The 27859-nt window shown below is 33.4% G+C and overlaps 1 protein-coding gene across 2 annotated transcripts in view; it reads right to left on the reverse strand.

The window, feature by feature from the left end:
- LOC114332818 (CD63 antigen) overlaps positions 1–27859 on the reverse strand; it is a 170753-nt gene that overhangs the window by 82737 nt on the left and 60157 nt on the right. For both annotated transcript variants that reach the window (XM_028282595.2, XM_028282596.2), the window contains exon 2: positions 17112–17300. In XM_028282595.2, the coding sequence (XP_028138396.1) occupies positions 17112–17300 (189 nt within the window). The remainder of the gene's footprint in view (positions 1–17111; positions 17301–27859) is intronic.

The following is a 27859-nucleotide window of genomic DNA, read 5'->3' on the forward strand; positions in this document are numbered from 1 at the left end:
TTCAAAAGTGGAAAATCCCTACTAAAATAGAAAAGTTAACATAACTTTTTTTGGTTTTAGGACCTAATTTTCACAATCCAATATGTCCCCATGACGCTTTAGTAACTGCAAATTTAGTAACGCTTTTTTAGAGAAGACAAATTCATCGGTTATTCATTTAGAAACAAAAAAATTAAACAACAATCTGACTAAAGCATTGGAGGAGGTGGACAAAGAAACTCCTACTTTGATAATTCCGACTCAGAAATTCAAAAGAACCTAATGATAAAATTAAACGTTCAGTACAACAAGTAGTGAGACCCTAAAGTCTCACTAAGATAAAATATTAAGCCAATTGTATACGATATTATTCACGTTGTGCATATTTTTTAGACGAAATTTATTATCAAATCCATGTACAAGTTTACTTAACACTGAACAAGGTAATTTAACTGGTTCATTGCAAATAATATTTATTCCAACATATTACGCAGGATAATCTAGTTCTTATCTAGAACAGTTTCACTAATCCTTGATTTCAACACGTAGGTGTGAGGTTGCTGTATCGTTGACATTTAAAAAGAGTACACATAAACTATTATAACGTTATCTCACTGTTCTGTGATTACAGAAAACCTCTACTATAGAAGAAATTAAAAATAAGTTTTTAAAAATAAGACTAGAAGAAAAGTTTGTTCATTAGACTTCTAATTTCTTTAGGGTGGTAACAAAATATACCGTTTCTGCATGAAGTTTGTTTTTAGTTTTTAATAGAACAGATAATTTGATTGTTTCTTCCAAATATGTAGTACTAAAAATTTATATTCAAATTATATCTTCTACTCCATACACTATTTTCTTTCACACCTCTATATACAAGATTTGAGGCGTATTTGACACACCTTGTATTATTGTGTTGCAGAGAAAGAAATTAAGAAACAAGCAATTAGTTTTGCACTCTGCATACAGAGTGGCCTCTTCTAGTTATTTAACACTTCTTGCATTTCTTCATCTACCCTCTGGTCATTATGGATTACTTCTTGCACTTCTTGTGGTCACTATTCGATTTCTATTTGTCGCATCTTCCTACTAATAAATATACTATATAAATACTAATAAATATGTAGTAGTTGTTCATTTTGTGAGCATTGATAATTTTCTGACATTCTTATATTTTTTAGTGATGAAAATATTACAGTTGTTATTTCTTTATTTAAGTGGTCCTCTTTGGTGTCTTTAAACATTCATTTTAAAAACGAAAACAGTATGTACCTGTATAAGTTGGATTCAAAGTTTTAATCTACTGGCAAAGTACATACCTAGTAGCATAGTGCATTGAACGTAAAACACGGCGTATCAAAAAGCGATATGAAAATGCAAATGAGTTCATTGATAATAATAAAACGTACGTACAAATTCCCGATTCGGTACTTAAGTACGTAGCACTGTCCGGAAACATTTTATTCATACAGTAAAGAACAAATTGTCTGTCTTTTACTTATGACAGCCATTAAAATTTATATAAACAGCTTTAAAGATAAGAGATATGAGTGTATTACGGATGGTTTAGAAACTATATTTTCCTCGTTTCTGAGCGTGGTTTTTAAACCAAAATAACAAAAATAAAGTGGAGCTAAGACTTTGTACACATGAAGGCGTAAGGGCTCGTACACATGCTAGCGCTTAACGCCGCGTTTTACCTGATTTCCTTAGTAACTTGAAAGGCGACGTTAAAGTTTATCAGGTAAAAAAGATTGTTGCAGTTCCGCAATTTTCTTTTTAACTTATGGTTCTCCCGGTATAGTTAAAATACTTTCTTGAAAACGTTGGTTGCTCTTAGACGTCGTAAAAAAGGGTCGGGTCTAATAGATGAACTGTTATGAACTATAAATATACGAACTTTTAATTATATGTCCAGCTATCCAGCTTTCAATTTCTCTATGGTACTTTCAAGAGCGTTAGAAGCTTCTGAAATTTGGGCCCTAGGAGCTATCGCTTCAGATATTGTGTCAGCTAGCTCGGCAACTGCGTCCAAACTAGCTTTAGCTTGAGTAGCTAGAATAGCCTGTGTAGACGCTGGTAGTCTACCTAACCACAGAGACCTTACAATATTTTCTGGTACCGTTGTGCCTGCTAAAGACTGTAAATGTCGTAAGAACTGCGAAGGTCTTCGATCGCCCAGTTCTTCATGCTCGAGTAGTCTTTTAATCTTTTGTTGCTGTGATGCACTAAGTCTCTTGATTAATTCTGATTTTAATTTTTCATACCTCTCTGTGGCTGGTGGTGAAACAATGATGTCCCTAACTTCTAATATGTAGGCTGTGTCTAAATTGGCAACTATATAGTTAAATTTGGTTGCGTCACTTGTTATATTTGCCAGTGTAAATTGGTTTTCTACTTGCAGGAACCATATTTCAGGATCGTTGGGCCAGAAAGGTGGGATTTTAACTGAAATCCGATCCACTGAGGAACTGGTATTGGCACTGGTGTTAGCGTCCGTCATTTTCGATGTTCACTGTATTTAAAAAACCGGCAAAAATGTGATATTATTAACACTAACTCTTTTTTAAATTTTCGCGGCGGTTTAAAATACTCGCGAGGGTCACCAATATTCCGATGGGTGAGTTGCGGAATTTAATTAAAAAATGAATATAATAAAACAAACGGTAATTTTATTATGGGAACGAAAATGTGTTTTGTTTAGGTCTCTCGGAAGAAAGGTCGATTGTTAAAAATGAGAGCGTTTGGTGCGACCCAAAGCGGCTGCCTGTCGAGTTGTTACTAAAAAGAAATACCACAACGATTACTGTTATCGTTCTTCCCTTTTGACCAGATGACTGACTAATAAATCATTTATTAGGTCTGGTGTATGCTTTCACAGTTACAACAAAAAACACTCGAATGCATAGTGAGTTGTTGACACACCTTATGTGGATGAGAAAACAGATGGTGACAGGTTAAAACCATGTTTTATATTTGAATGTGCATTTCGAATGACTAACGTTATTTGGTTTTTGAGAAAAAATAATAAAAGAAATAAGATAATATAATTAGCAGAAATAGTAATTATAGCGTAATGCTATATATGTAACTCCGTTTATTACTATTGGGAACGTGTCGAAATCACATCGGTCTAATTATGGTTAACTACGTCGCGGAACGAAAATAATGAAAAATTGGTAATAAACCCTAAAACTAATTTTCTTTAATTGTGTACCAATCTAATATCGAAGAAGAGACCCCCCTAAAAATGTGTTTGTTTAATCCCAGTCAGTGGGGAAAAATGGTCACTTGTGCACAGTTCGTTGAGCGAAGAAGGTGTTCTTCCCTTGGTAGCAAGCGCTACCCTGCGTCCCATGACGGGATCCAGACATCATCGTTCCTGAGCTGGAGGTGATGTCCGTGCTATACACTATAGCAATCCTGCTGCATTGTACGTCCCTGAGAGGAGTTTTTAAGGTACCAAAATAAGTTTTAAAGTACATTTTACGTTGCTGCGGTATCATCAGATACCCCTTTTTCTCCAAATAACTTTTAACGTCGCGAAGTGCGCGAATTTGCAAAGACATTGGGTCTTTAATCGTATAGACATTCATTTTAAACGTATCTCTATATTTTTCTGTTTTGTATCATATTATAATAATAATTGTTGCATGTGTTTTATTTAGCATTACATTTTATTGACATATATTATATCCATATATTGAGTTTATGACTTTATTGATTTTAATAGGGTGCCTTTCTCGTAGTAAACGCTCATAATATAATTTCCTTTCATTATACTGTACTATGTTTCATTGACCTAACCGAAGTTTAATATTGTTTTGATATATTTTTAACGTTCTTGATGCCCTAATATTTTTATGGCCAATTATTCCTTTAAAAAAAAACATGTGCCGTTAGAGGTATCATATTCGCTTCGGAGAGTCTCAGCCAGCTGTTTAGAATATTATTAATTATTGTTGTATGTACTTCCTTTACGATATTTGTAACAGCTGATTTGGTTTTAGGTCAAGGGAAATATTTATGTAATTTCGTCAAAGGGTTTTTCTTAGCTTTTCATAATTTGTATCTATTTGTCGTGATTGTCAATATATTTGTGTGAGTTTATAATTTATTCTTTGTTTCAACATTAAATCTACTTTGAGCTATTTTCTGTTTCATTTTACTTGATCTTAATTACAATAATACAGTCCACTTGCTTTGTGTAATACACATATTAGTATACACTTAATTCGAAGGGGAAAAACCAGCGTGTTCTAGACTGAACTTACATATATAACCCCCTTCTGGTGGCCTCAAATGTGTATTTAGAGGCCATCTCTGTGCAGAAAGCAACAAAGATAAAACGCGGTGTTAAGAACCGACACCCGGAACACCTGGTGAAAAATCGATGCAAAGAAATCACTCGTAGAGTTTTAGGCGATGCGACGCTGAACACGAATACGCCATCGGAACTCGCCCACGAAGCACCTGGTGCCCAGGGTCACTCCTAAGGCACGTCATCTTCTGGAGTTTCGAGGATTTTTGGCACTAAATTGATGGAAACAGAATACTCTGGGTTTTTTGTGGTTTTTGAACAAGAATAGTGTGGTTTTTGACGACCTCAAAAGAATTGCAACCAAACAGGCGCAAAGAAGAAATAGATGGAAATACCTAGAGGAGGCCTACGTCCAACAATGGACAAACCAGGGCTTATTGATGATACAATTGGAGTGGACCCATATGAAATTTTTTTAAATCTTTTATTATTGAATATAAACATGCCTAAAATGCACAAAAAATGATGATCATAAGTTTTTTATCTTGCACTGTATCGCTTTTAATACTACATTTTCTAAATTTCAACTGCCACTTTGGATTTTTGATCATACTCCCAGATAAAAGCCACATGGCCTATGTTAACAGTTACAATTTGCAGATAGAATCGGCGTAGTGATGACCTTTAAAACACCAAAAAAAATGCGAATAATATTAATAAAAGACATTTTAACATGACATGACACACATTAATTAGCTCGTATTTGAATAAACTCATATGTTCGCATATTATTTTTATTGGTGATCATAAAAATTTAAATAAACCGTCTATTAATAGAAATACGTTCATGTTCTGTATATAGGATGCTCGCCAATATAAGCACCAGCGTTAAGTTGCTGATTAAATAATTGGATTTTTGGAAAAATAGATATCTTACAAAGTACATTTCTTTCTACACACGTGATGTCTATGATCGAAACATTAATAGGAGTGGAATCAATTACGAAAATAATTTTAAAACATTGTAAAGAAAGCGTGTTTTAAAAAGGTGTGACAACGCTTCAATGGCAAGCATGCTTAAGCATAACAGGAGTACCTCAACCGCCCCCATGAAGGTCATGCTTGACCTCCCTCCATTATGAATGGAGAAGCAGAGATAATAAAAAATCATCCAGTCATCAAGTCCAAAATGGTACCAAATGTAATGCAACCTAAATATAAGTTCGAAAAGCCGTTTCACGTCCTTTTTCCAGGAAGAGCGAAACCAAGGCTAAAGCTTAGTAAAGACCTAGGTAGTTACTCTAGTATCTTCCAAGCAGAAATTTATGCTACAGAGGTGTGTCTGCAGGAACTGATAAAGGGGAAATGCAGGAACAAATCTATAAAAATATATACATATATCGGATAGTTAAGCGGCAGTAAAGACACTTGAATTGAATCGAACTGACTCTCAATTTAGTTTGGAACTCTCTTTGGAATCTGAGTCGGATCAGAAAAGTAACAAAGATTACTCTGAGTGCCTGGACATGCTGATATTGAAGAGAACGAAAAAGCGGACCTACTACCATGGAACGACCAACGAAACATTCACAGGCCCAGAACTGGACATGAGCTTTGGAATATTGTTAAAACAGCAAAAAGCACAGTCAAAATACCGATATCGTAATGAGTAGAAAGGGTGAAATGTAACCAATTGTACAAATAAATGGGTCGAAAATACTCGAAGGCTTTTTTACACGAGTCTGAACATGAAGAGATCCAAAGTCTATTATGTAGATATGGACAGAAATGATCTGCGAATTAGCTTTGGTCTTCTAATGCTTTTTTTTCACATTTTTGGGTCTTTTTCTTCGTTTGCGTTTCTTGCAACTCTGTAATAGGGTATGCCACTTTGGATATTCCATTTTTAATAATTATTCTGCTCATATATTCAGGTCCTACTGCCTTGTTGCTTTTAGAGAAAAATAGTGATTTCTGTAGTGATTTCCTCGTTGAAGTCAAATCTCTTTACGCCGAGACATTTGTTCAAATTTGGTAACACGAAAAAATCCCTCGGGGCTAAATCCGGAGAATAGGACGGATGAGGTAGCAATTTGTAGCCTAATTAATAGATTTTTGGCATGGAAACTGCATATGTGTGCACCCTTGCATTGTCTTGGTGGAAAATAACTTTTTTATTGGCCAAATGCGGTCGTTCTGTTTTCAATTCCTCATTGAATCGACCCAATAAGTTGGGGTAATATTCGCCATTGACTGTTTTCCCCTTTTGAAGGTAGTTCATGTGGATTATATCGCATGCATTCCAAAAAACGGGTTGCCAAGACTTTATTGGCTGACAAACGCACTTTTAGTCTTCTTTGGCGCAGATTCACACCTGGAGACCCACTGTTTTGACTGCTGTTTGGTCTCCGGTGTATTGTAGATTGTAGTGGATCCACGTATAGTCCACGGTTACGAAAAGGCGAGTTTATTGCGAAATTCCTGCGAAAATGGGACCAGAAAATACCTGCGAAATTGTCACACGCTTGCGTTTGTACTACAAACGCAGTAGCCATCTTGCAGAAAGCTTTCTCATACCCACCATTAAACATTGAAACCATTGAGCCATGTGAGATGCCTATGCCTTCCACAATCTCTCTAACCTTCATTCTCCGATCGCATAAAACCATATCGTGAATTTTTTCAATTGTTTCGGATGGAGAGACCTCGAGTCTTTGTATGAAGACTTTGTATGGTCACATCGCAATTCAGTAAACCACTTCTTGGTTGGCGGAATTACCATGGAAATGGATGGTGCACAGTTCCCATAATACTTATCAGGCTTGGCATTAGTTTGAGTAATATCTTTTAAATTTACAACTGAGTGAAGTGAGAGTTGCCATTTCAATGAAAAGGCGGAAAATTCAAAAAGTTGCGGATTTATTGACCGGCCCTCGTATATAAATATATATTGTTTTGGCAATTTCTTTTTTAAACAGTGTATTAATATGCTAGGTTCGTGAGTTCGTTAAGACTAAGTTATCAACCTCTTCAATAGAAATTAACCTAAAATTGACATTTATTAAAGTTAATTCGTGTTTCTCCAAAGGTTCACTGGCTGGTGAACATAAAGACACAAAGGTAATTCAATTTAGAACTAAAGAACTCATTTGTGCCTTAGTCACTGCGGATTTAACAGATTGTTTAAATTTGCCTCGCAATGAAATGAGTCAGCCCAGCCACATCTTCCAACAAAGGAAAGGAAGTCAATTTAACGCAGAAGCTAATTAAAAACACTTTCTTCGGATTAACAAAGACCAGGAGGTTTTTCAATTACAGTAATCTCGTATCATTCGCACAATTATGTAAATCGCTCGGTATATTGTGTGCGCCATTAGATGCTCTGAAAGAGAAAATGTGTGTCGTTTGGATGAAACACGATGTATCGATTAATGGGTTAATGGATTTGTGGTACTATTAGCCTGGGAGGTAGTGTCAAATTTGACCGGAGCATTTTAGCATGACTGTTTTCTTTTTATTTATAGCCTAAGAGCTAGTGAACCCTCCGACTAACGGTCTTCCTGTAAGGCTAGAAATTTGTATAGTGATAATTCATAGCACACCAAGACTAAAACCTATGACCTGGCAGGCATCAGCCCTGCACGTGTATCTACTAGGTGAATCGAAAAGTGCCTAGTTTAGGGGAAAAATAAACTTTCTCCTGTAAAGTTTAAATTTAAGTATGTGTTTGAGTAAGTCATTTAGAAGAAATGTGTACAATGACAGGCGATTCTGAAGAGCATAAGACCTTGCCAGGCGAGGGGAAAGATTAGGGGTTTTTCCTAAAATAATTTTTTTTGCATCGAACAAAATTTTTTTAGGTTTTTTGAATCATTCCAAACAGAAAAGGTCTTTAGTGATTTTTCTCTTAGGGTAATAGTTTTTGTTATATAAGCGATTAAAAATTTTGAAAATTGCGAAATCGGCCATTTTTAACCCTAAATCGGACATTTAACTAAAAATTTCAATATTGCCGAGGTAGGTAGATATTCTTTAAACATTGATTGATGAAATCCCAAAAAGTTTTTTGCAATACAATATCGGAAACCCCTTTGTTTTTTAATTGCTAATCAAGCGGGCACGACACTGTAGTATAAGTGAGGACGTTTGAGTTAGCATAAATTCATTATCTCGAGAATGGACAAATTTGAAGAGAAATCCTCAGACAGGTCGATTTTTATTTTTAAATTAGGCATATATATTAAGCATAAATTTTGGCATATATATAATACTAGTGACGTCATCCATCTGGCCGTGATGACGTAATCGATGATTTTTTAAATGAGAGTAGGGGTTGTGTGATAGCTCATTTGAAAGGTTATTTAATTCTCTATTCAGTAATATAAAGATTAATATAATTATTTATACAGGGTGTACAAAAAAATTTTTTTTATTAATTTAACCTTGATTAAATTTGACACATAGAAGAAACATTTTTTGTACACCCTGTATAAATAATTATGTTAATGTTTATATTACTGAATAGAGAATTAAATAACCTTTCAAATGAGCTGTCACACAACCCCTACTGTTATTTAAAAAAATCATCGATTACGTCATCACGCCCAGATGGATGACGCCACTAGTATTAAATATATGCCAAAAAGTTCTAATTCAAAAATAAAAATCGACCTGTCTAAGGATTTCTCTTGAAATTTGCCCATTCTCGAGATAATGAATTTATGCAAACTGAAACGTCCTCACTTGTGTCGCGCCCGCTTGATTAGCAATTAAAAAACAAATGGGTTTTCGATATTTTATTGCAAAAAACTCTTATCCAAAGCTTATTAATAAATGATGTGTCAGCTGACCCAAAACCGGGGATTTTAGGCAAGGAAAGGTAAAATATGAAACTTGATGGAAAAACGCTACAACTTATATGTCAAATTTTATTTCCGTGACTTACGTGTATAATGTCCTAGAATACCTAGCTACTGGCTTTCACCCAGGCGACTTCGGTTCGATTCCTGGCGTTAGATTTTTTTTTGTTTTTAAAATTGACATTTTGATTTGAAAAATAATTATTTTTTGATAATACAACGTTTTTATAAATACGACACAATATTGGGACCGTGCAAGTTCGGTAAAGCGACACCTATTTCTACGCTCTGCAACTTTATTCGCACTTTTAATTATATTGGCCAATTATATTAGTCCTGGTTACTGGATAATTGTCAAGGCCATAGTCCAAAAAAATTATAAGAAGAAAAAATAAGATTCAGGTTATGTTATTAAAACGTAAACAATTGTATGTAGTAAATAAAATTAGTTATTAAAATGCAGAACTGCAAGCAAAATACCATTAATTAAATTTACCTTTATATAATAATTGCATATCATATCAATATTGTGGAGCACCATATATACTTATTCTTCTTCAGTGACAGTAGATATGAAATGTACGTCAATTTGACAATTTCAATTGACAATATGAATTATTTAAGAAAGTTGCAATATTTCTCCGCTATTCGCGCACGATCGTTTCTCAATTCCCTTCCAAGTACTTGCACACCGCGAATAAAAAAGTGGACATGTACAACAATTTTGCTTATTAAGGTCAATCATAATATGATCAAATCAATCAAATGCATAGTTTATAATTCTATAAAAGACATACAGACTTTTTTAGTATTATATATTATATAATATATTATAAAAATATTTATTTTTCAAATCAAAATGTCAATTTTAAAAACAAAAAATTCAACGCCAGGAATCGAACCTGGGTCACCTGGGTGAAAGCTAGGAGCCAAGTATTCTAGGCCATTAATAGATGTAAGCCACGGAGATTAATATTTGACAATAAGTGTAGCGTTTTTCCATAAATTTTTATATATTTATATTTTACCTTTTCTTGCCTAAAATCCTCGGTTTTGGGCTAACTGACACATCATTTGTTAATAAGCTTTGGAACACCTAACTAAATAAAAAGAAAACAGCCATGCTAAAATGCTCCGGTCAAATTTGACACTACCTCCCGGCCTCCCGGGCTATATTGTTTAGTTAATTGAAATATGAATGTTAAGTGAATGTTTTTTTTTCTACATTATTGTTTATGAGAAATTAGATTCGTAAGCGCCGGACTCCACTTGCGATTTTCTAGTCGCGCGATTGTTTTGTCGCGAAGATTGAATACATTGTTTCAAATACAAGTCAATCCACGATTATTTAGCCGCAAATGGATTGACTTGTATTTGAAACAATGTGTTCAATCTTCGCGACAAAACAATCGCGCGACTACAAATCGCAAGTGGACTCCGGCGGCGCTAAAGAAGTTCTCGAGCCAATTCAATTCAACAAATTCAAAGCAGAGAGATACAGAGAGAGGGGTTAGACTGTTAGACAAGGATGCGTTTCGTCACCTGACTTATTCAATATGTATGAGAAACATGTCATGAGGATGGCTTTAGAATGGATCGGTGGAGTAACGGTGGCTGGTAGAATAATCTCCAGTTTAAAATTTGCTAGATCTTCTGCGAAGAGTTGAGTTGGAAAGCATTAAAGTTGCACTTGCAGGAATACCAGATCTCGGATCTAGTATAACTAACGATGGCAAATACGAAGCAAATGTTTGAATCAAGGTGAGGTTAGTAAATGCACTTTTGTTTAGTCAGTATTTCTATACGGGGCAGAAACTTGTATTCTTCGCACACATGAACGCCAAAAAATTTCGAGATGTGGAAGTGGAAGATGACTGTAATATTCCACGTGTAGTGGCCAAAACAAAGTATTGAGTCGGTATTCAGTTCAGTACATATTTGAAAGAATGCGAGAATTTGAAAGATACAATTGTTAAAGGAAATCGGAACCATATAATGATCAGACAATGAGTGAACTCAACATATCTCTAAAAGAACACAAGAAATGTGTAAATACGTTGGAAGGATGAAGAAGAAGAACTAATAGTGAGATAGAAATAATCTACAATGAATCTAAAATTGAAACATATAAAAAATCACAGGGCATAGGGAATAAAATTATTGGTACATATAGAGAAGATAAAAATCAATAGAATAACAAATATTGTCCTAAATAAATAAACTTACTAAAAAACGCAGAGGAAGAGTAAAGATAAATGGAGAGTGTGAATGAATAATTAAGAAAACTCAAACTAGAACTAAACTAGAATTTTGAACAAAAGAGTAGGAGAAGCAAGCATGGAGAATGTATAAACTTAAGATTTGTAAATGTAATAGTTTGTAAATCTAAAATTGTAATACGACTGGTCTGTATAGCAGATAGAAATCTATAATTCAATACAATTCTCTATACCAGCGGTTCTCAATCTGTGGTACATGTACCACTGGTGGTACATTTCATTATTTGTGGTGGTACACAAAACACAAAACAGCCAAAATCAGCACCACTATTATAGTTAATCAGATCATTCAGCTAGATAGGTATTTCAGTTAGGTGGTACCAAAAATAATAAAAAGTATTTGGTGGTACATGACTCAAAAAGATTGAGAACCGCTGCTCTATACATTATATTCCAACTGCAACGCTATTTTTCATTAAAATCCTATACACCGTGGTATAAAAGTGTTATTTTCGATGACCTAGAACACATCGAGATACAATTTTGTGGAACGCTAATCTATTTTTAGGAGTTTATTAAATGTATATGCCTCAATCGAAAATAAGTTGATGATAGAGAAAAAACACGTTCGTACTGTTCGCAGTATGTATGTATTTTTACGATACCTTGGAAAATTATATTTTTCTATTGTTTACTGTGTTTCAACTATATAATCAAGGTGGTGTTAAATGACTCTTAGTGGATTAAAAAATAGACGAGAGCTAGTGGTCTAAGAGCTAGCAACGTTTTCGAGAAATCATTTTAAGACATCTGATTCTCTCATATTTATATTGTTCCCTATGCATCCTCAAACAACGTACCGGCCATCTGGCTGCTGATACAGGTTGCGTTCAGTACTGCGCAGCACACCTGTACAGGTAAACACAAAATCAGGGTGATTGATTAGTGTGAAAAAGCTTAGTAGATCCGCTATAGTAATAGATAGCAATAAAAGTTAATAACAAAAATTGTAGCTAACTTTGCGCTTCACATTACAAAATTAGTTAGAATGTTACAGGGTGTTCGATAACATAGTGGCAGACCAAACTTTTTTTCTTTAAATGGAACACCCCATATTTTATTTTATATTCGAAATCTTCTTAACTTCCCCATCACAAAAATATAAAGGTTTGTTATGTTATACAGGGTATTTACAAAGTTATAACCAATGTTCTATGAAAATCGTAATAAGATCAGCACTCTGTATAAATAAAAATAAGCACAACAGCAATGGTTTATTGGTGCCATATTTTTTTGTTGATTGTTAAAATTTATAAAAATGGTTGATTTTGCTAATTTTCTTTATATCGAATACAGGGTGAGTCAAAACGGAAGTATGTACATTATTTTCACAGTAATTTTAAATAGAATACCCTAATTAATAGCTTGCTCTGAAAAATGTAAATATCTCTCAAACTGACAAATTTGGGAATATTATACAAAAATTAAAGTACGGTTATGATATTTTTCGATAATAATATAAAATACAGGGTGTTCCATTTAAAATTTCTGAGAAAAGAATGTACTTGCGTTTTGATTCACCCTGTATTCGATATACGGAAAATTAGCAATATCAACAATTCTTAAAAATTTTCACAATCAACAAAAAAATATGGCACCAATAAACCATCGCTGTTGTGCTTTTTTTTATTTATACAGGGAGATGAACTTGTTACAATTTTCATACAAAATTGGTTATAACTTTGTAAAAGCCCTATATAACATAACAAACCTGTATATTTTGTGTTCCATTAAAAAAAACATAAGTTTGGTCTGCCACTATGTTATCGAACACCCTGTAACAATCTAACTAATTTCGTAATGTGAAGCTGAAAGTTGGCCACAATTATTATTATTAACTTTTATTGCTATCTATTACTATAGCGGATCTGCTGAGCTTTACCACACTCATCAATCACCCTGTATATTGAATTTAAATTATTTTAGGACGAAAATTTTTTTGTCATTACTTTTAGAACCACAGAAATGTCTGGTAATTACAGTTCATATTTCCAATATTGTTTAAAAAGTAATGACAAAAAAATTTTTAGTCTTACAATAATTTTAAATTCGATATGTTTACCTGTACAAGTGTGATGCGCAGTAATGAACCCAACCTGTATCAGTAGCCAGATGGCTGGTACGGTGTTCGAGGAAGCATAGGGAACAATATATGAAAGAATCAGCTGTCTTAAAATGATTTTTTTTCCGACGTTGCGCTCTTGGTCCATAGACAGGTGATATTCCAACTGAACTCTGATAAAACTAGTCTATCAGAACTTCATCAAATGATAAGAACTCTGCTTAAAAAGTGTAAAAAAGGTTGAAATCTTGCTCGAATGAAAAATCATCTAGAACTAGATAATAAAAGAAAATAATTCAAAACAAAAAAGATTAATACAGAAGAAAATAAAAAAGTACAGAGAGATTTTTACGTGAGCATGGCTAAGAACTGGAAGAATTTGTGAACAAATATGACTTTTTCAACATGCATTAATGGATTACGCAACTATCAGGAATGAGAGAAACAGTTCAAACTAGGCAATTAACAGATGAAAGAGGTGCACTTATAACAGATTTAAACTAGACAATTCAAAGATGGACAGAATATTTATATAGCACAGCTTTTTGTAGACAAAGAGAGAACAGAAGCACCAAAAAAATTTAGAGATAATACTAGGCCAGGGTAATAAGACAAAAATATACCCTGTTCGTGACACTTCAGCAGCCAGGGTACTGAAGCGTTTTTTCGACAGGTAATACCTTTAGGAACTAAATTATAACTATTTCCTGCGTAGGATCTGGCGGCCATTTTTATTTATAAACAATTAACTGTCAAAAAATGGCATTTTCCACTTTTTTTTCAAATCAACGGAAAACAGTGAAACGTATGATTTTTTTAGTACAAATATCTTCGAGATTATGGAAAAAGCTTTAAAATGACGTATTACAAAGTTTGATATTCTCATTTATTGTTAATATAATTGCGAAAAAAGGTCGGAATTGCAAAAAAATATTTTCTCAATAACTGTTGTAAAAATTAGTGTACAGCTTTGAAATATTTGTGAAATGAGGGCCCTTTCGTGCTTAATATGTGATAAAAATTTCAAAGCGATTCATTCAATTGTTTAAATTTTATTCAAATTGTTTATCCCAGAGAGCATTTTTTTGCAATAGCAAAGTCAGAGTAAATGACCTGAGAACCATTCGACAGGTGTCAAATGAAAGAGCATGAGCTACTTTTTCAACATGGTTTAAAAAAGTGAATTAAAAATGCATTTATTAGTAATAAATAATTATGCAAAAGTATCGCCAATTTTTCTTTATAAACTTTTTGAATAACTTTTTCCAAAAAAATTAACTTTTTTACCCTGTTTTAAGTGCACAACTACCAAATACTGTTATCTATATCATAATTGATAAAAAATTGTAATAAATATGTATAATTTCTTATACAGGGTGTCCAGAAACTCTACCGACAAACGAAGACAGGAGATTCCTCAGCTAATTTTAAGACAATTTAACCCAATTTATCTAGTCCGAAAATGCTTCTTAAGGGAGCTAAAGCTCTTTGAAGATGGCGTCATGAAATTAGTTTTTCTTAAATACCTCCAGAACGCTTCTATTTAGAAAAACGAAAATTGGTATGCATATTTACTTTTCAGAGATGAATAGATTCCATCTATTGCAAATTTCTAATACCGGTCATAGGCGTCCGTTTTGGGTAGAGCAACGGGTATTTTATTGCATAACTTTTTTGTCCTTAACTTTTATGCATTTTTGACACCGGATTATTAAATTGTGAGGTATTCTAGTACTAAAAGGTACTCTTGCTCTAAGTCGGTAGGACACACCGTTTTCTAGAAAAATCGATTTGAAAGTTTTTCGTTTTTGGAATTTGAAAAAAAATTGAAAGAACTTTTCAACAAAAAACGAAGTATTTTACCAACATAAAGTAAGAGTAACTTTTAGTACTCGAATAACTCATAATTTAATAATCTAGTGTCAAAAATGCTCAAAAATTCAAGACAAAAAGTTATGCTATAAAATAACTGTTGACCTACCCAAAACGGACGCCTATGATCAGTACTAGAAATTCGCAATTAATGAAATCGATTCACCTCTGGAATATAAATAAATGTACCAGTTTTCGTCTTTATAAACAGTTTTTTTTGAAATTTTTTTTTTTAATTCAAAAAGCGAAAAATTTTCAAATCCATTTTTCTAGAAAACGGTGTGTCCTAACGCTTTAAAACAGGAGTACCTTTTAGTACTAGGATACTTCACAATTTAATAATCCAGTGTCAGAAATGCATAAAAGTTAAAGATAAAAAAGTTATGCGATAAAATAACCGTTGGCCTACCCAAAACGGACGCCTATGATCGGTACTAGAAATTTGCAATGGATGGATAAGATTTATATCTTGAAGATAAATACGCGTACCAATTTTTGTTTTTCTAAATAGAAGCGTTTTGGAGGTATTTAAGAAAAACTAATTACAAGAGCATTACATCTTCAAAGAGCTCTAGCTCCCTTAGGAAGCATTTTCGGACTAAGTGAATTGGGTTAAATGATCTTAAAATTATCTGAAGAATCTCCTGTCTTCGTTTGTCGGTAGAGTTTCTGGACACCCTGTATAACAAAATAAAAAGTTTATAAGGAAAGATTTACGACACTTTGGCATTATTATTTATTACTAATAAATGCATTTTTTATTCACTTTTCTAAACCAAGTTGAAAATATAGCTCATGCTCTTTCATTTGACACCTGTGGAATGGTTCTAACGTCATTTTCTTCTGACTTAAGTTATTGCAAAAAAAATGCTCTCTGGGATAAACAATTTGAATAAAATTTAAACAATTGAATGAATCGCTATGGAATTTTTATCACATATTAAGCACCAAAGAACCCTTATTTGACAAAAATTTTAAAGCTGTACACCAATTTTTACAATAGTTATTGCGAAAATATTTTTTTTGCAATTCCGACCTTTTTTCGCAATTATATTAACAATAAATGAGTATATCAAACTTTGTAATACGCCATTTTAAAGCTTTTTCCATAATGTCGAAGATATTTGTACTAAAAAAACCATAAGTTTCCCTGTTTTCCATTGATTTGAAAAAAAAGTGAAAAATGCCATTTTTTGACACTTAATTGTTTATAAATAAAAATGTCCGCCAGATCCTACGCAGGAAATAGTTACAATTTGCTCTTATAGGTATTACCTGTCGAAAAAACGCTTCAGTACCCTGGCTGTTTAAGTGTCATGGAAAAAACCTTATTACTCTGGACTATACTAGGCCTGACATTCTAAGAAAAGAAATAGAATATGCATTGAAACAAGCTGAAAGTGGAAAATCTCCCAGGCCTGATAGAATTCCCATTGAATTACTCAAAATAGTGGATATTGAGTCTATTAACTTACTTTTGGATCTAATCTGTAGTGAAAACTATGCGATCGTGCATTTTAAAATCTGGTATACATTGTATACAGAAACAGACGAAACACTGCAGCGCTACTTTGTGGCGCAGCAAAGTAACTTCCGATGATTAGCCGTAAATTCTTATGTAAATTAAACGTGCCATTCCACACGAGCCGATCCTCGCTGCTAGTGGCGTGCACTACAAAATCGTTGGCGCTACAAAATCGCCTGTTTAAGCCACTTCGTGGCGCCACAGAGTAGCGCTGCAGAATTTCTCGTCTGTTTCTGGGCTTACTGTCTTGAAATATAATATTAAATTCACTTACCGTGGTCAACATGCAAGTGCTTTCTTTGACTGCTCCGCAGCATCCGAGAAACGCTGTGATGAAGACGATGGAACCGATGATGATCGAGAGGATTGGAGCTAGACCGAAGTCTTTTGGTAGAACGTTGGTAGCTTCGCTAACATTCAATTTGATTAAAATTCCTATGATTATTAAAGCTAATCCAGCAAGCTGAAACAAAGAAAGCAAAATTAAACAGAGAGCACATATTTATTTGCACTTTTGTTTGTTAAAAATTAAAAACTATCGAAGGAATAGTAGTTGTTAAACCAAAATTGTAAAGGATCTCAGGGTAGTAGAGACATAACAAACTACATACAATAATGTTTTTATCATACTATAGAGCAGGGGTGGGCAAAGTGCGGCCCTCGGGCCGCATGCGGCCCTTTATACATTTTTTTGCGGCCCGCGAAAAAAAAGTGAATTATTTTCATTTAAAGTTTTTTTTTAATTATTGCTAATAATAATAAATAAATATATTATATAATGCACAGCTAATATAATTAACACTTTCGCAGCGGGTGATTTTTCCGCAAATCAACAACCGAGTTTTGTCGGCTGCCTGAATGAAATCCATGAAATTTCAACAAATGGAAACGATATGTTTGAAGTAGTCTGGAACTGTTTGGAAAATTTTAAATTAGCGCTGTAACCACCTAGTAAGTGTAACAACTGACGGAGCACCATATTTAAGAGGAGCAAATATGTATTGTAATTTTGAGAAAACTTAAAGATTACGTCCATGAACAATTTTCAGAACATCAGTAATTATTTTTCACTGCTTAATCCATGAGCAGGTATTGTGCAAAAATGTTTTGCAAGTAGTCAACGCAACGTCATTTCAATTATAACTAATATTGTTAATTATTCGTTCAATAGGATTAAATCATCGTGCATATTTTTATATTATTTAATTCTTTCAAAGAAAACAAAAACAATGAAGGGAATCTAAGATTTTTCAAAATTTATAACTTTGTTTATTTTGATTTAACTGACGCGTGTTGCATATTACGTATGAAGCGTGTTTGCATCTATTTAAGCATGTAATTTCCCTTAAAATATTTAAGTAACTACAATAGCAATGTGAAAATAGAATTTACTATTTATTTATGAAAAAACCACAAATTAAGTTTTAAATTAAATTTATTTAACGTTTCCATTTCCACTTCGGAAATCGTTATCAAAATACAAAACATTAATGAATTAACCGGATTACCGAAGTCGAAATCTAAACGTCAAATAAATTTAATTTCAAACTTAAATTGTGGCTTATTCCCAAATAAAATAGTAAATTGCATAAAATGTCACAAGGAAATAGTTTCAGAACAATATTAGGGAAAAAAGAAATAGATACAGAAATAGAAATAGAAATAGATAAAAGAAATATAGATACACATATATTATATTTGAGGGAAATACCGAAGCTTAATTAAGTGCGAATGCTGTTTAGGGGGGAGGGGTACGGTTTGTACATAACTATATTTATTTTAAATGAAAGTACATAAATAAATAAATAAACTTCAAGAATAATCTCTAAAATTTTCAGCTTGACCGGAGTAAAATTACCGGAAGTAAAGCATGTTTAATATCCCTACCTTCGACTCGATTTACACTTAAGTAGCTTGAGCGTAGTGAGAAACGTTTAACAGCTGTTCCCGTCTCTTTTATAAATTACTCTGCGATTCAAAAACATATTTCGGCGTTCATCACTTTACGATTTGACAGACAAAAAACAAATTGAAATAAAAGTTGTCAAACCAAACGTTTTTTTCTCAAAATTGCTTTTTTCAGGCGGTGCACATTGTAACTCAAAAACTACCTACTTAACAGATCCACCTGAAATTTTTCATAGATTTTCTTTAAACATTTCGTGAGGTAACTCTGTCGAGATATGTTTTGGTTAACAATAATAAATATGTTGAGTTTCACCCTATTTTACAAAAATTTCGTTATTTTGACTTGTATTTTGAGTGATATCAAAACTCAATAATCGTTAAAACTAAAAACCTCAACAGCGTTACCTCGAGAGACTTATAAGCTAATAAAAAATTTTTGAATTTTTTGTTTCATATGATCCACTGACGAGTTCTACTGCAAAATCCATTTTTTTAGAGCTTCCTGTAAAAATTTTCCACCGTTAGCTTATTTTTCAGTATGTATTTGGTCTTGATTTTTTTTTGAATAATCTTTGAATTGCACTGAATATGTTTATTTAATTTAAAAATAAAATAATTCTACCACAATTTCAAACAAAATTCAAGAAAAGGTGCTTGAAATGTTGATTTCAAAATTAAACAAAATTAGTAAAAAGTTAAATATTCGAATATGTTAAGGATGGTTAAGGTAACAAATATTGCGGCACTCGGTAATAGACCAAGAATATTTTGTGGCCCTTACTAAATAAAGTTTGCCCACCCCTGCTATAGAGTATAGAGACATCAGGAAAAATCGTGGTTAAAGTATGCTTTAGATTTTAAAATATTCTGCATAAATAATAGGCGTTTTGTCAAATCATAAATGGTGCGTTTTTCTTCTTCTTCTTAGCCTTCTATCGTCCATATTTGGACGATATCCTTTCCCAACTCCTTCCATTGGTGTCTATCCTGGGGTCGTATTTTCGAATTCAATCGAATATTTTCGCATACGAGTTAACTCGAATGAAAAATTTCGTATACGAACGTGAATATGTAGTTTTGAACGTCCTTCGAAATGTTACACGTATACGAGAAGAATTTGCATCGGAAACACTGCAAATTCGAATAACATTGAACTTATTTGTCATCTGAAGAGTCACAATGTTGCCATACTTTTTTTTGTCTATTTCTTTTATAATTTCAATCAATGGTATAATCGCAGTATTAAAAACAAATAATGTTATATTTGTTATATATACTGGGGTATAATGTACAAGAATAAGATTGTCTAAAAACGTTTAATATAAAAAATATAAAGATAACGACTTATAGTCTGAACAAATTATCAAAAAGGCCATTTTTGGGAAAAGTTATTTAGCAGTTATTTTAAGTGTAATCGAATCTTAAGATTGCATAGGTATATTAGTAAGATCGATTTGCAAAGTACGCAGAAAGTGTTTTTGTATCTAGTATTTCCACTGATATTTTACTATTTACTTTTCAAAACTTTACTTCAAAGCCATTTTTTAAATACACCTTTATGTAATGTGATAGTATGAAAAAATTGAGGATATGGCAACGGTGTCATATGCCAAGTTTGGAGCTTAGATCCAATGCTAAAATGCATACATACATAAAGTTAGGTTAGGTTATATTATCAAGACATAATTTTACAACATGTTTTTTCTTTCGATTAAATAATTATTTAAACCAGCCATTGAAAATAAATTTCAATGTAAAAATATTGTATACAACAACACAACACTATTAGAGGCTAAAACTATCATGACAACTGAAATGACCTTGAAATGACCTTGAAATGACAACAATAATTCGTATACGAGCATCTCGATTCGAATGGTTAATACCCATTCGAGTCGTCGTATATGAAAAAATTCGTACACGAAGTATTCGAAAATACAAGACACCGGATTTCAAGCGAAATTCTTCTAATTTCGTATGCGAAATATGCTCGAATGAATTCAAAAATAAGACCACCGATCAACATATTTCCAATTTCTTCCGGCTACTCTTTTAATATCATCAACCCATCTCATCTGTGGAATTCCTCTTGGTCGTTTACTTTTATTAGGTCTCCAATGTTGTATTGTTGCGTTCCAACATTGGTCTTTTTGTCCAACAAGTGGGACTTGCGAAGCTCCATTTAAGTTTGGCACTTTTTGTTGTTATGTCCTCGACTTTTGTTTTTGACCTTGCCCAGTCGTTCCTCTTTTCATCTGACAGTCGTATACCTAACATTGCTCTTTCTGTTGTGGCAATTTATTTATATTTGCCTTGCTTAGGGTTCAGCTTTGACATCCATATGTCATGATAGGAAGGATGCACTCGTTGGACACTTTGCTCGTCAAGTATCGGGGTATTTTGCGGTTCTCAAGTATCCAACTTCTTCTTCTCTTCTTATACTTGTTGTAGATCTGTCGATCTGTTAATTCTGACGTTGAAGTATTTCTTGAGAGGTCGAGTGCCAGCTATCTCTCCATGTTTTTGGTGCTCTCCCCGGTGGACGCTTGCCAGCTGGTTTTCCTTCTAGACCAATTCTTGGTAGTCTGTGCTCCTCCATTCTTTTTACATGACTGAACCATTCTCTGCGTCTTTGCCTGCCCCATCTGACTACATCTTGCACGCCACATTGTTCCCTGATGATGTTGTTTCGTATTCTATCTCTTCTTGTCTTCCCTGCTATTGTTCTTAGTGTCTTCATTTCGGCTGTTCGTAGCATGCTTTTGGTTTTTTTGGTGTCTTCTCTTGATTCAATGCCATAGGCCATAACAGGTCTGATGCAAGTTTTATAAATTCTAACTTTGCTGTTTATTCTCATATATGGGTTATTCCAGACCACATCTCTCAAACATCCGGACAAGACAGCGGCCTTGTTAATTTGTCCTCTTAGGTCTCTGGCTGGGTCATGATAATTTGATAACGCTACACCTAGATATTTGAACTGGTTTAGCTGTTCTATGGGTTTCCCCCTCTACCACTAGCTTGCATCTAATTGGGTCTTTCGCAATGGTAATGTGTTTTCTGCGTGGATATATTCATGATGAGTCGTCAACATGCTTTAGAATCGATAAAGTTGTCTTTTTAGGTCATCCTCGTCCTCTGCAATCAGGGCTGCATCATCCTCATAGCACACTATACTGATTATACTGTGGCCGAGTCTGTATCCTAGTTGTAGCGATTCCACATTTTCTATTATCTCATCCATTAGCATATTGAATATAAATGGACTGAGGCTGTCTCCCTGCCTGATTTCTCTTGGTGTTGGTATGTTGGCCGTAGTGGTGTTTAAGTATCCAACTAAGTTGCCCAAATCCTGCCCATGCTCATCTAGTAATTTCCGCGCTTTGATTCTCTTTGTCAAGTTTCAGGATTTGGCCTAGGTAGATATGTTACCGTTAAAACCCGATTTCAGTTAAAACCCGAATTTACTAGGAAAAAACTAGTTTTAACTAGTCAAAACTAGACTTCACTGCTAAATTCAGTTAAAACTAAAAATTCCGAACACATTTCATTTAGAATAGTTTATACTAGTTCAAATTAGTTTTTACTGGAATTACTAGAGAATATCAATTAAAATCGTTGCGAGAAGAGACAAATAATACAATTTGACTTGTTCGGGATAGGGTTAGTGACGAATGCCGCTGGTTGGTAACAAACTAGTGTGTGCAACTGTTGATTTTTCCGCATCGTTTTTATTGGTTATATACACTACTGTGTATTATTCACCGTCAGTGATAATGTCGAAGATCAGATTGATAGTAGAGATATAAGAACGGTGAAATAACGTTTTTTGGAAAAGATTGTACAGAAGGAACAATGTTGCGACCAAAAGCATGTATAAGAAATTAATGGCCGAAGTACAAGATGCGGAATAAATGTCTGCCAAGAAAACTCCAAAACGATTTAGAATTGTTGAAGTTGGCGAAATAAAAAAGTAGGCTTCTAGAACTGAACCCTATTGTGTACCTGCTGAAGACATTTTTGACATAATTAAAGCAGCCCACGTTGCTATGGGTTGAGGTATGGTTGCTATGGTTGCATGGAGGTTGAGATAGACTGAAGACTGAAACCGCCAGAAAATTATGTTCAATAATTTTATGTATAAAACCAGCTAACGGAAGAAGAGTAAAGCGAAGTCTTGTGTCGAAACCTATATTGCATTCAGACGTGAATAGTCGCTGTTAGGTAGATTTGATGGATCTGCAATCACAAGAGGATCACGGCTATAAGTTTAATATGGTGTATCAAGACAATTTAACAAAATTTGTTTTATTGATACCATTACAAAGTAAGAGGACGGCAGAAGTTGCTTATCAATTAACGGACATATTCTTGACTTTGGCGCACCATGCAGTTTACATTCCAATAATGGCCGTGAGTTCGTTACTGCAGTTATAAATGAGGTATTGTTATACTGGCCTGAGGCAAAATTAGTTCATGGAAAACCAAGGTACAGCAAGAGTCAAGGTTCAGTCGAGTGAGCTAACCAAGTCGATAAAATGTTAGCAGCCTGGATGCAAGACAATAGCACAATAACGTGGTCAAAAGGACTGGCATGTTTTACGTTTATGATCTTATCCAGTATTTTGCGTTTTAGAACAATTATTTGCAAATAACCGCGGTAGCAAATTATTTACTGATTTTTATTTAAATCTGGAAATTACTGGAAAGTTTAGTAAAAACTAGTTTTGACTGAATTATGTTTAGTGTCAACTAGAATTAACTGAAAATATTTGATAGTTCTAGTTTGCACTAGTTAAAACTAGAGTTGTCTAAAGCCCATAGTTAAAACTAGTTTTTCCTAGTAAATTCAAGTTTTAACTGAAATCGGGGTTTTACGGTAACAGATATTATATTCCTGAACTTGTTCTATCTCACTGTCATTTATGGCTATACGTCTGGGGTCGTTTGTGTTTGTTATTATTTTTGTTTTTCTAATATTCATTTTAGGCCGGCGTATTGGAAGCTGTCTGTGAGTTCGTCCATCATAATTTGCAGTTCCTCAAATGTGTTCGCTATAATCATAATGTCGTCAGCGAATATGAGCTGGTTTAATTTGTTGCCATTAACGTTAATACCATAGGTTGACCAATTTGTAGTTTTGAGATTTAAAAGCTCGGGGTTGGGCTTCTTATCGAATTATATGTTCAAACAAACCACTAGCTTGTGCTAAACATTAACCAAATCTATTATACAACGCCTTTTTAAGGAGTTAAGTTTATTTGCCGATATGTTCTAGCTAAATTCGACTAATTTTTGTCTTAGTTGCTCCAAATTGGTGGCTCGCCTGAATATATGCATGTTAAAATTGCCTTTATAAATTGTCTTTACCATCTCCAAAAATAAAAAATCTAGAGGAGTTAAGTCTGGTGATCGAGGAGGCCATTTTATTGTACTTTGTGTACTAATAACAAGTTCAGGAAAATTTAATCTAAATAGTACATTATGTGAATGACGGCCGTCTTGTTGAAACCAAATAAATGTAGTTTTAAGTTAGTTTGAAGATGTTGAAGTGCAGGAATAATTTTATTTCGCAATAATTGAAGATATTTTTATTCATAGGTAGGGATTATTTATAAAAATTGGTTTTTGTTTCGTTACGATTCATTATTAATACACTATCATTAAGCACTTACTGCAATCAAGTATACAGAGAGATGTAATTATTTATATAGAAATAAATTATATAACAACAATTTCATTAAACAACACCTCTCAATTAAAATGCATGTTACTCAAGATAAAAAAAGTTCTTAATTATAATCATTGGATAATTGTGGCGCTTCCGGTAGGTACGTATCTTTAATCTAAACAGACATTTTTTCTACCGCTGATATTTGTTATAAATAAGTCTCGATACGAGTAGTTCTAAAAATATTTCTATATGCAGCCAGTAAAACCAGAAAATATTGTTTTTCTATGGATGCTATTTAATGTGCAACTTCTCTCACTACCTACTTACATACATTCAAAACGAACAATTTCTCCCGCAGTGAGAAAAGTCGGCCATTGCAGTGAGAAATATTTTTTCTCACGGGTTCTCCATACTTATTTTGATAGCCGTTTCCATGGTAACATGCACAATACAAAAACAATTATTTTTGTCAAACAAAATGTGTTGCAGCAAAACTTACCAGGAATTGCCTTTCAAAACTATTCAAATATAACTGTTAATTACAATTGAGGGCGAGGGGATTAGATGCTAAGGGGTACAAGTGACAAAATATTGTAAACTGAGTTAAGTGCACAAAATAATACTAGATAGTATTAAAAATTTAGTGGGAAAGAGATACAGGTGAATCAAACTACTGGTGGCGACCTATCGCAGGTTCTAGTTTGACTACTTATATTTAAAAACAGTTTGCGGCAAACAGTAATAACTTCACGTGTATCCCTTTGTCTGTAAGGTGTTGGATATTATTTTTGGTGATTTGTTTAGTATCTTTGCAAATTAAGCCCTTAAAAAAGTATTCAAATTAAGTGAAATAATAACACAAAATGTACCAAGTAAGTTTTCATAAATAAAAATGTTTAATATTTACGTAATTTTTCTTTTATTTTAGTTTAAGAATTTAAGAAATTTGTAAGGTACTTAAGGGGCAAAGAGAAACAAATGCAAAATTTGAAGCAGATGAGTACAAGTGCGAACGTTTTTTTTTCCAAATTTCAAATATTTTGAATGAAAATAAATACTAACTTTACAAAAAAAGCTTTTACAATTAGATAAATAAAAGGTATAAAATTAATTCAATATAAGTTTATAAGTGATTAATTTCCTGTAGAATTTACTATGTAAATTTAACTTTGACTTCGTTTTTCTCAATTGAACCATTTTATCACTTGTACCCCTTAGCATCTGATCCCCTCAATTTTAAATAAATAAAGTATATAAATTTTAAGAATATTAAATACCTACATGTATGTTTATGTACTTTATTCCAATTTATGCATATTAATATACCTAAAAGCACTTAAATTATTTAATTTTGAAGTCTGAACTTTTGACAAAACCGCATCCATAGAAAAAGTACAGTGTACAACACATGAGAAAATGACATATTTCCCCCTCGCTTGATTTGCGGCATTCGCAAGAAAAAGCAAGAAACTTCTGCGCTCGTGAGAAATATGTCTTTTTTCTCACTTGTTGTACAATATCCTATTCCTCACTGTAGGAGTTTTTTATGTTTGATAGGTGGCTAAACTTACCCTACAAACCTTTATTTCTTCCCCGATATTTTTATTTCTCCATAATGTCTCATTCGGGCTCCTGCTGCTCTGTTTGCTCTTGATTCACTTGATCTTCCACCTCTGTTTCGAGCTTTTTATTCATTTAGCAGTTTTTAGGGAAATTAATATGTTAAATTTTCTGCCGGTTATAATTGGTGTAGCCTATCGTGTAAATCATCTTCACTTTGAGATTAGTATTGCGTCGTCTGCATTGCGGATTATTTTAAGTTGTCTTTTTCCCATTTGGTATCCTTCTTCCATTCTTACTATTTTCATTATTTATTATTTCATCCATGACCAGTTTGAACAATAGAGGGCTCAGTGAATCCCCTGTTCTATCCCGTTGACAGCTTAAATTGGGTCAGTTAGTTCTTGTTCTAATTTCTTTTTTATTGTGTTACAATTTTATGATTAGATATTTTCGATCGCATTGATAATTCCTAAAGGTATCTCTCTTGTGTACAATACACACACCCACACTTATATGGAATCACCATGTATTTCAAAGTAATATTTATTTCTTTTAAAAAAACTTGTTATTGTTGGAAAGAATGAAGGTTTTTATTGAAAATAAACAAATCGATAAGACGATCAGATAGTACAGCTCGGTACGGTATAGGTTATTTGCTTGTGTTGCAAATTGAACGAAAATAAATAAACTAACTTTTGCGTCCAAAAACGAAAATATGCGTCAAATGGGATTATAGAACTTTCAACGGGAAAAGATTATTGGTGTTGTGGAGCAAGTAATGTTCTCAGATGGACATAGCTGTAGAGCTAGGCGTAACACAGGGCGTTCTGTTCAAAACCTATGGTAACGTAACAGGACTAGGAAAGCTCAAAAATAAAGCAAGGGAAAATCGCCAAAAAGTAATATCGGCTCGCCACGATCGTTTAATCGTCCATTCAGCTGGAAGACACCCAACCATTTCTCACCTGCAGCTCCAAAGGCAGCTTTTGGAAGCTACAGGTGTAACTGTTTCAGTTGAAACGATAAGAAGAAGAGTTTGTGCCAAGAAGTATACAGCAGGAGACAGTTATGGGTTCCCGAGTTATCCAGGCAGCACAAGATTGATCGCCTAAATTGGTGTCTTCACCACCAAAACTTTTTTTTTTTTAACTAAGTTAATGGCACTGGCGTAGCCAAAAGGCCAGTCATGTTTTCGTATAGTTTTATCAACCATTGCTTACTTATACTTACATTTATATACGTGGTACATTGAGTAACAATAATTTGTATACAATACAATATTGGTATGTTAGTAAATGCCTAATGATTTTGTTTGCATATTTTTATTATTATTTTTTTATGTATTTTTTTATGTATTTTTTTTGTTTTTTTTTTTGTTTTTTTTTTAATTTTTTTATTTCTCTTCGTTTTATTAGGATTTATGTATTTTTTTTCATTGTTTTGTTTTTTTATATTATTATTATTATTTTTTTGGGAACCACCAAAACTGGAACATTGGGAATTGACAAAATGTGCTATTTCCAGAAAAAGTCAGGATTTGTGTAAAATCAAAAGACCCACGAAATCGTGTACTTAAAAGTCGAGGAAGACAAACAAGAACGAAAACTGTCAGATCTGTTCACAAATATACAAGAGGAAGTGTAATGTTCTGTAGAGGAATTGTGATCCGTGAAAACTCCTTTAATTTTCATCCAATCAACTTTAACTGCTCACAGGTATGTTGATAACATTTAGTTAGGCTCTGGAGAGGTGCAACAGGAGAAAATTTAATTATCTTGCATGATAATGGACCTCCACATATCATTAGAATGATCAGAGACATCATTGAAGCAGAAGGTATCCCTTGTTTGGAGTGGCCTGCTTGCTCACCCGAGCTT

The sequence above is a fragment of the Diabrotica virgifera genome, chromosome 9 (genome assembly GCF_917563875.1).
Source record: "Diabrotica virgifera virgifera chromosome 9, PGI_DIABVI_V3a".
Taxonomy (NCBI): domain Eukaryota; kingdom Metazoa; phylum Arthropoda; class Insecta; order Coleoptera; family Chrysomelidae; genus Diabrotica; species Diabrotica virgifera.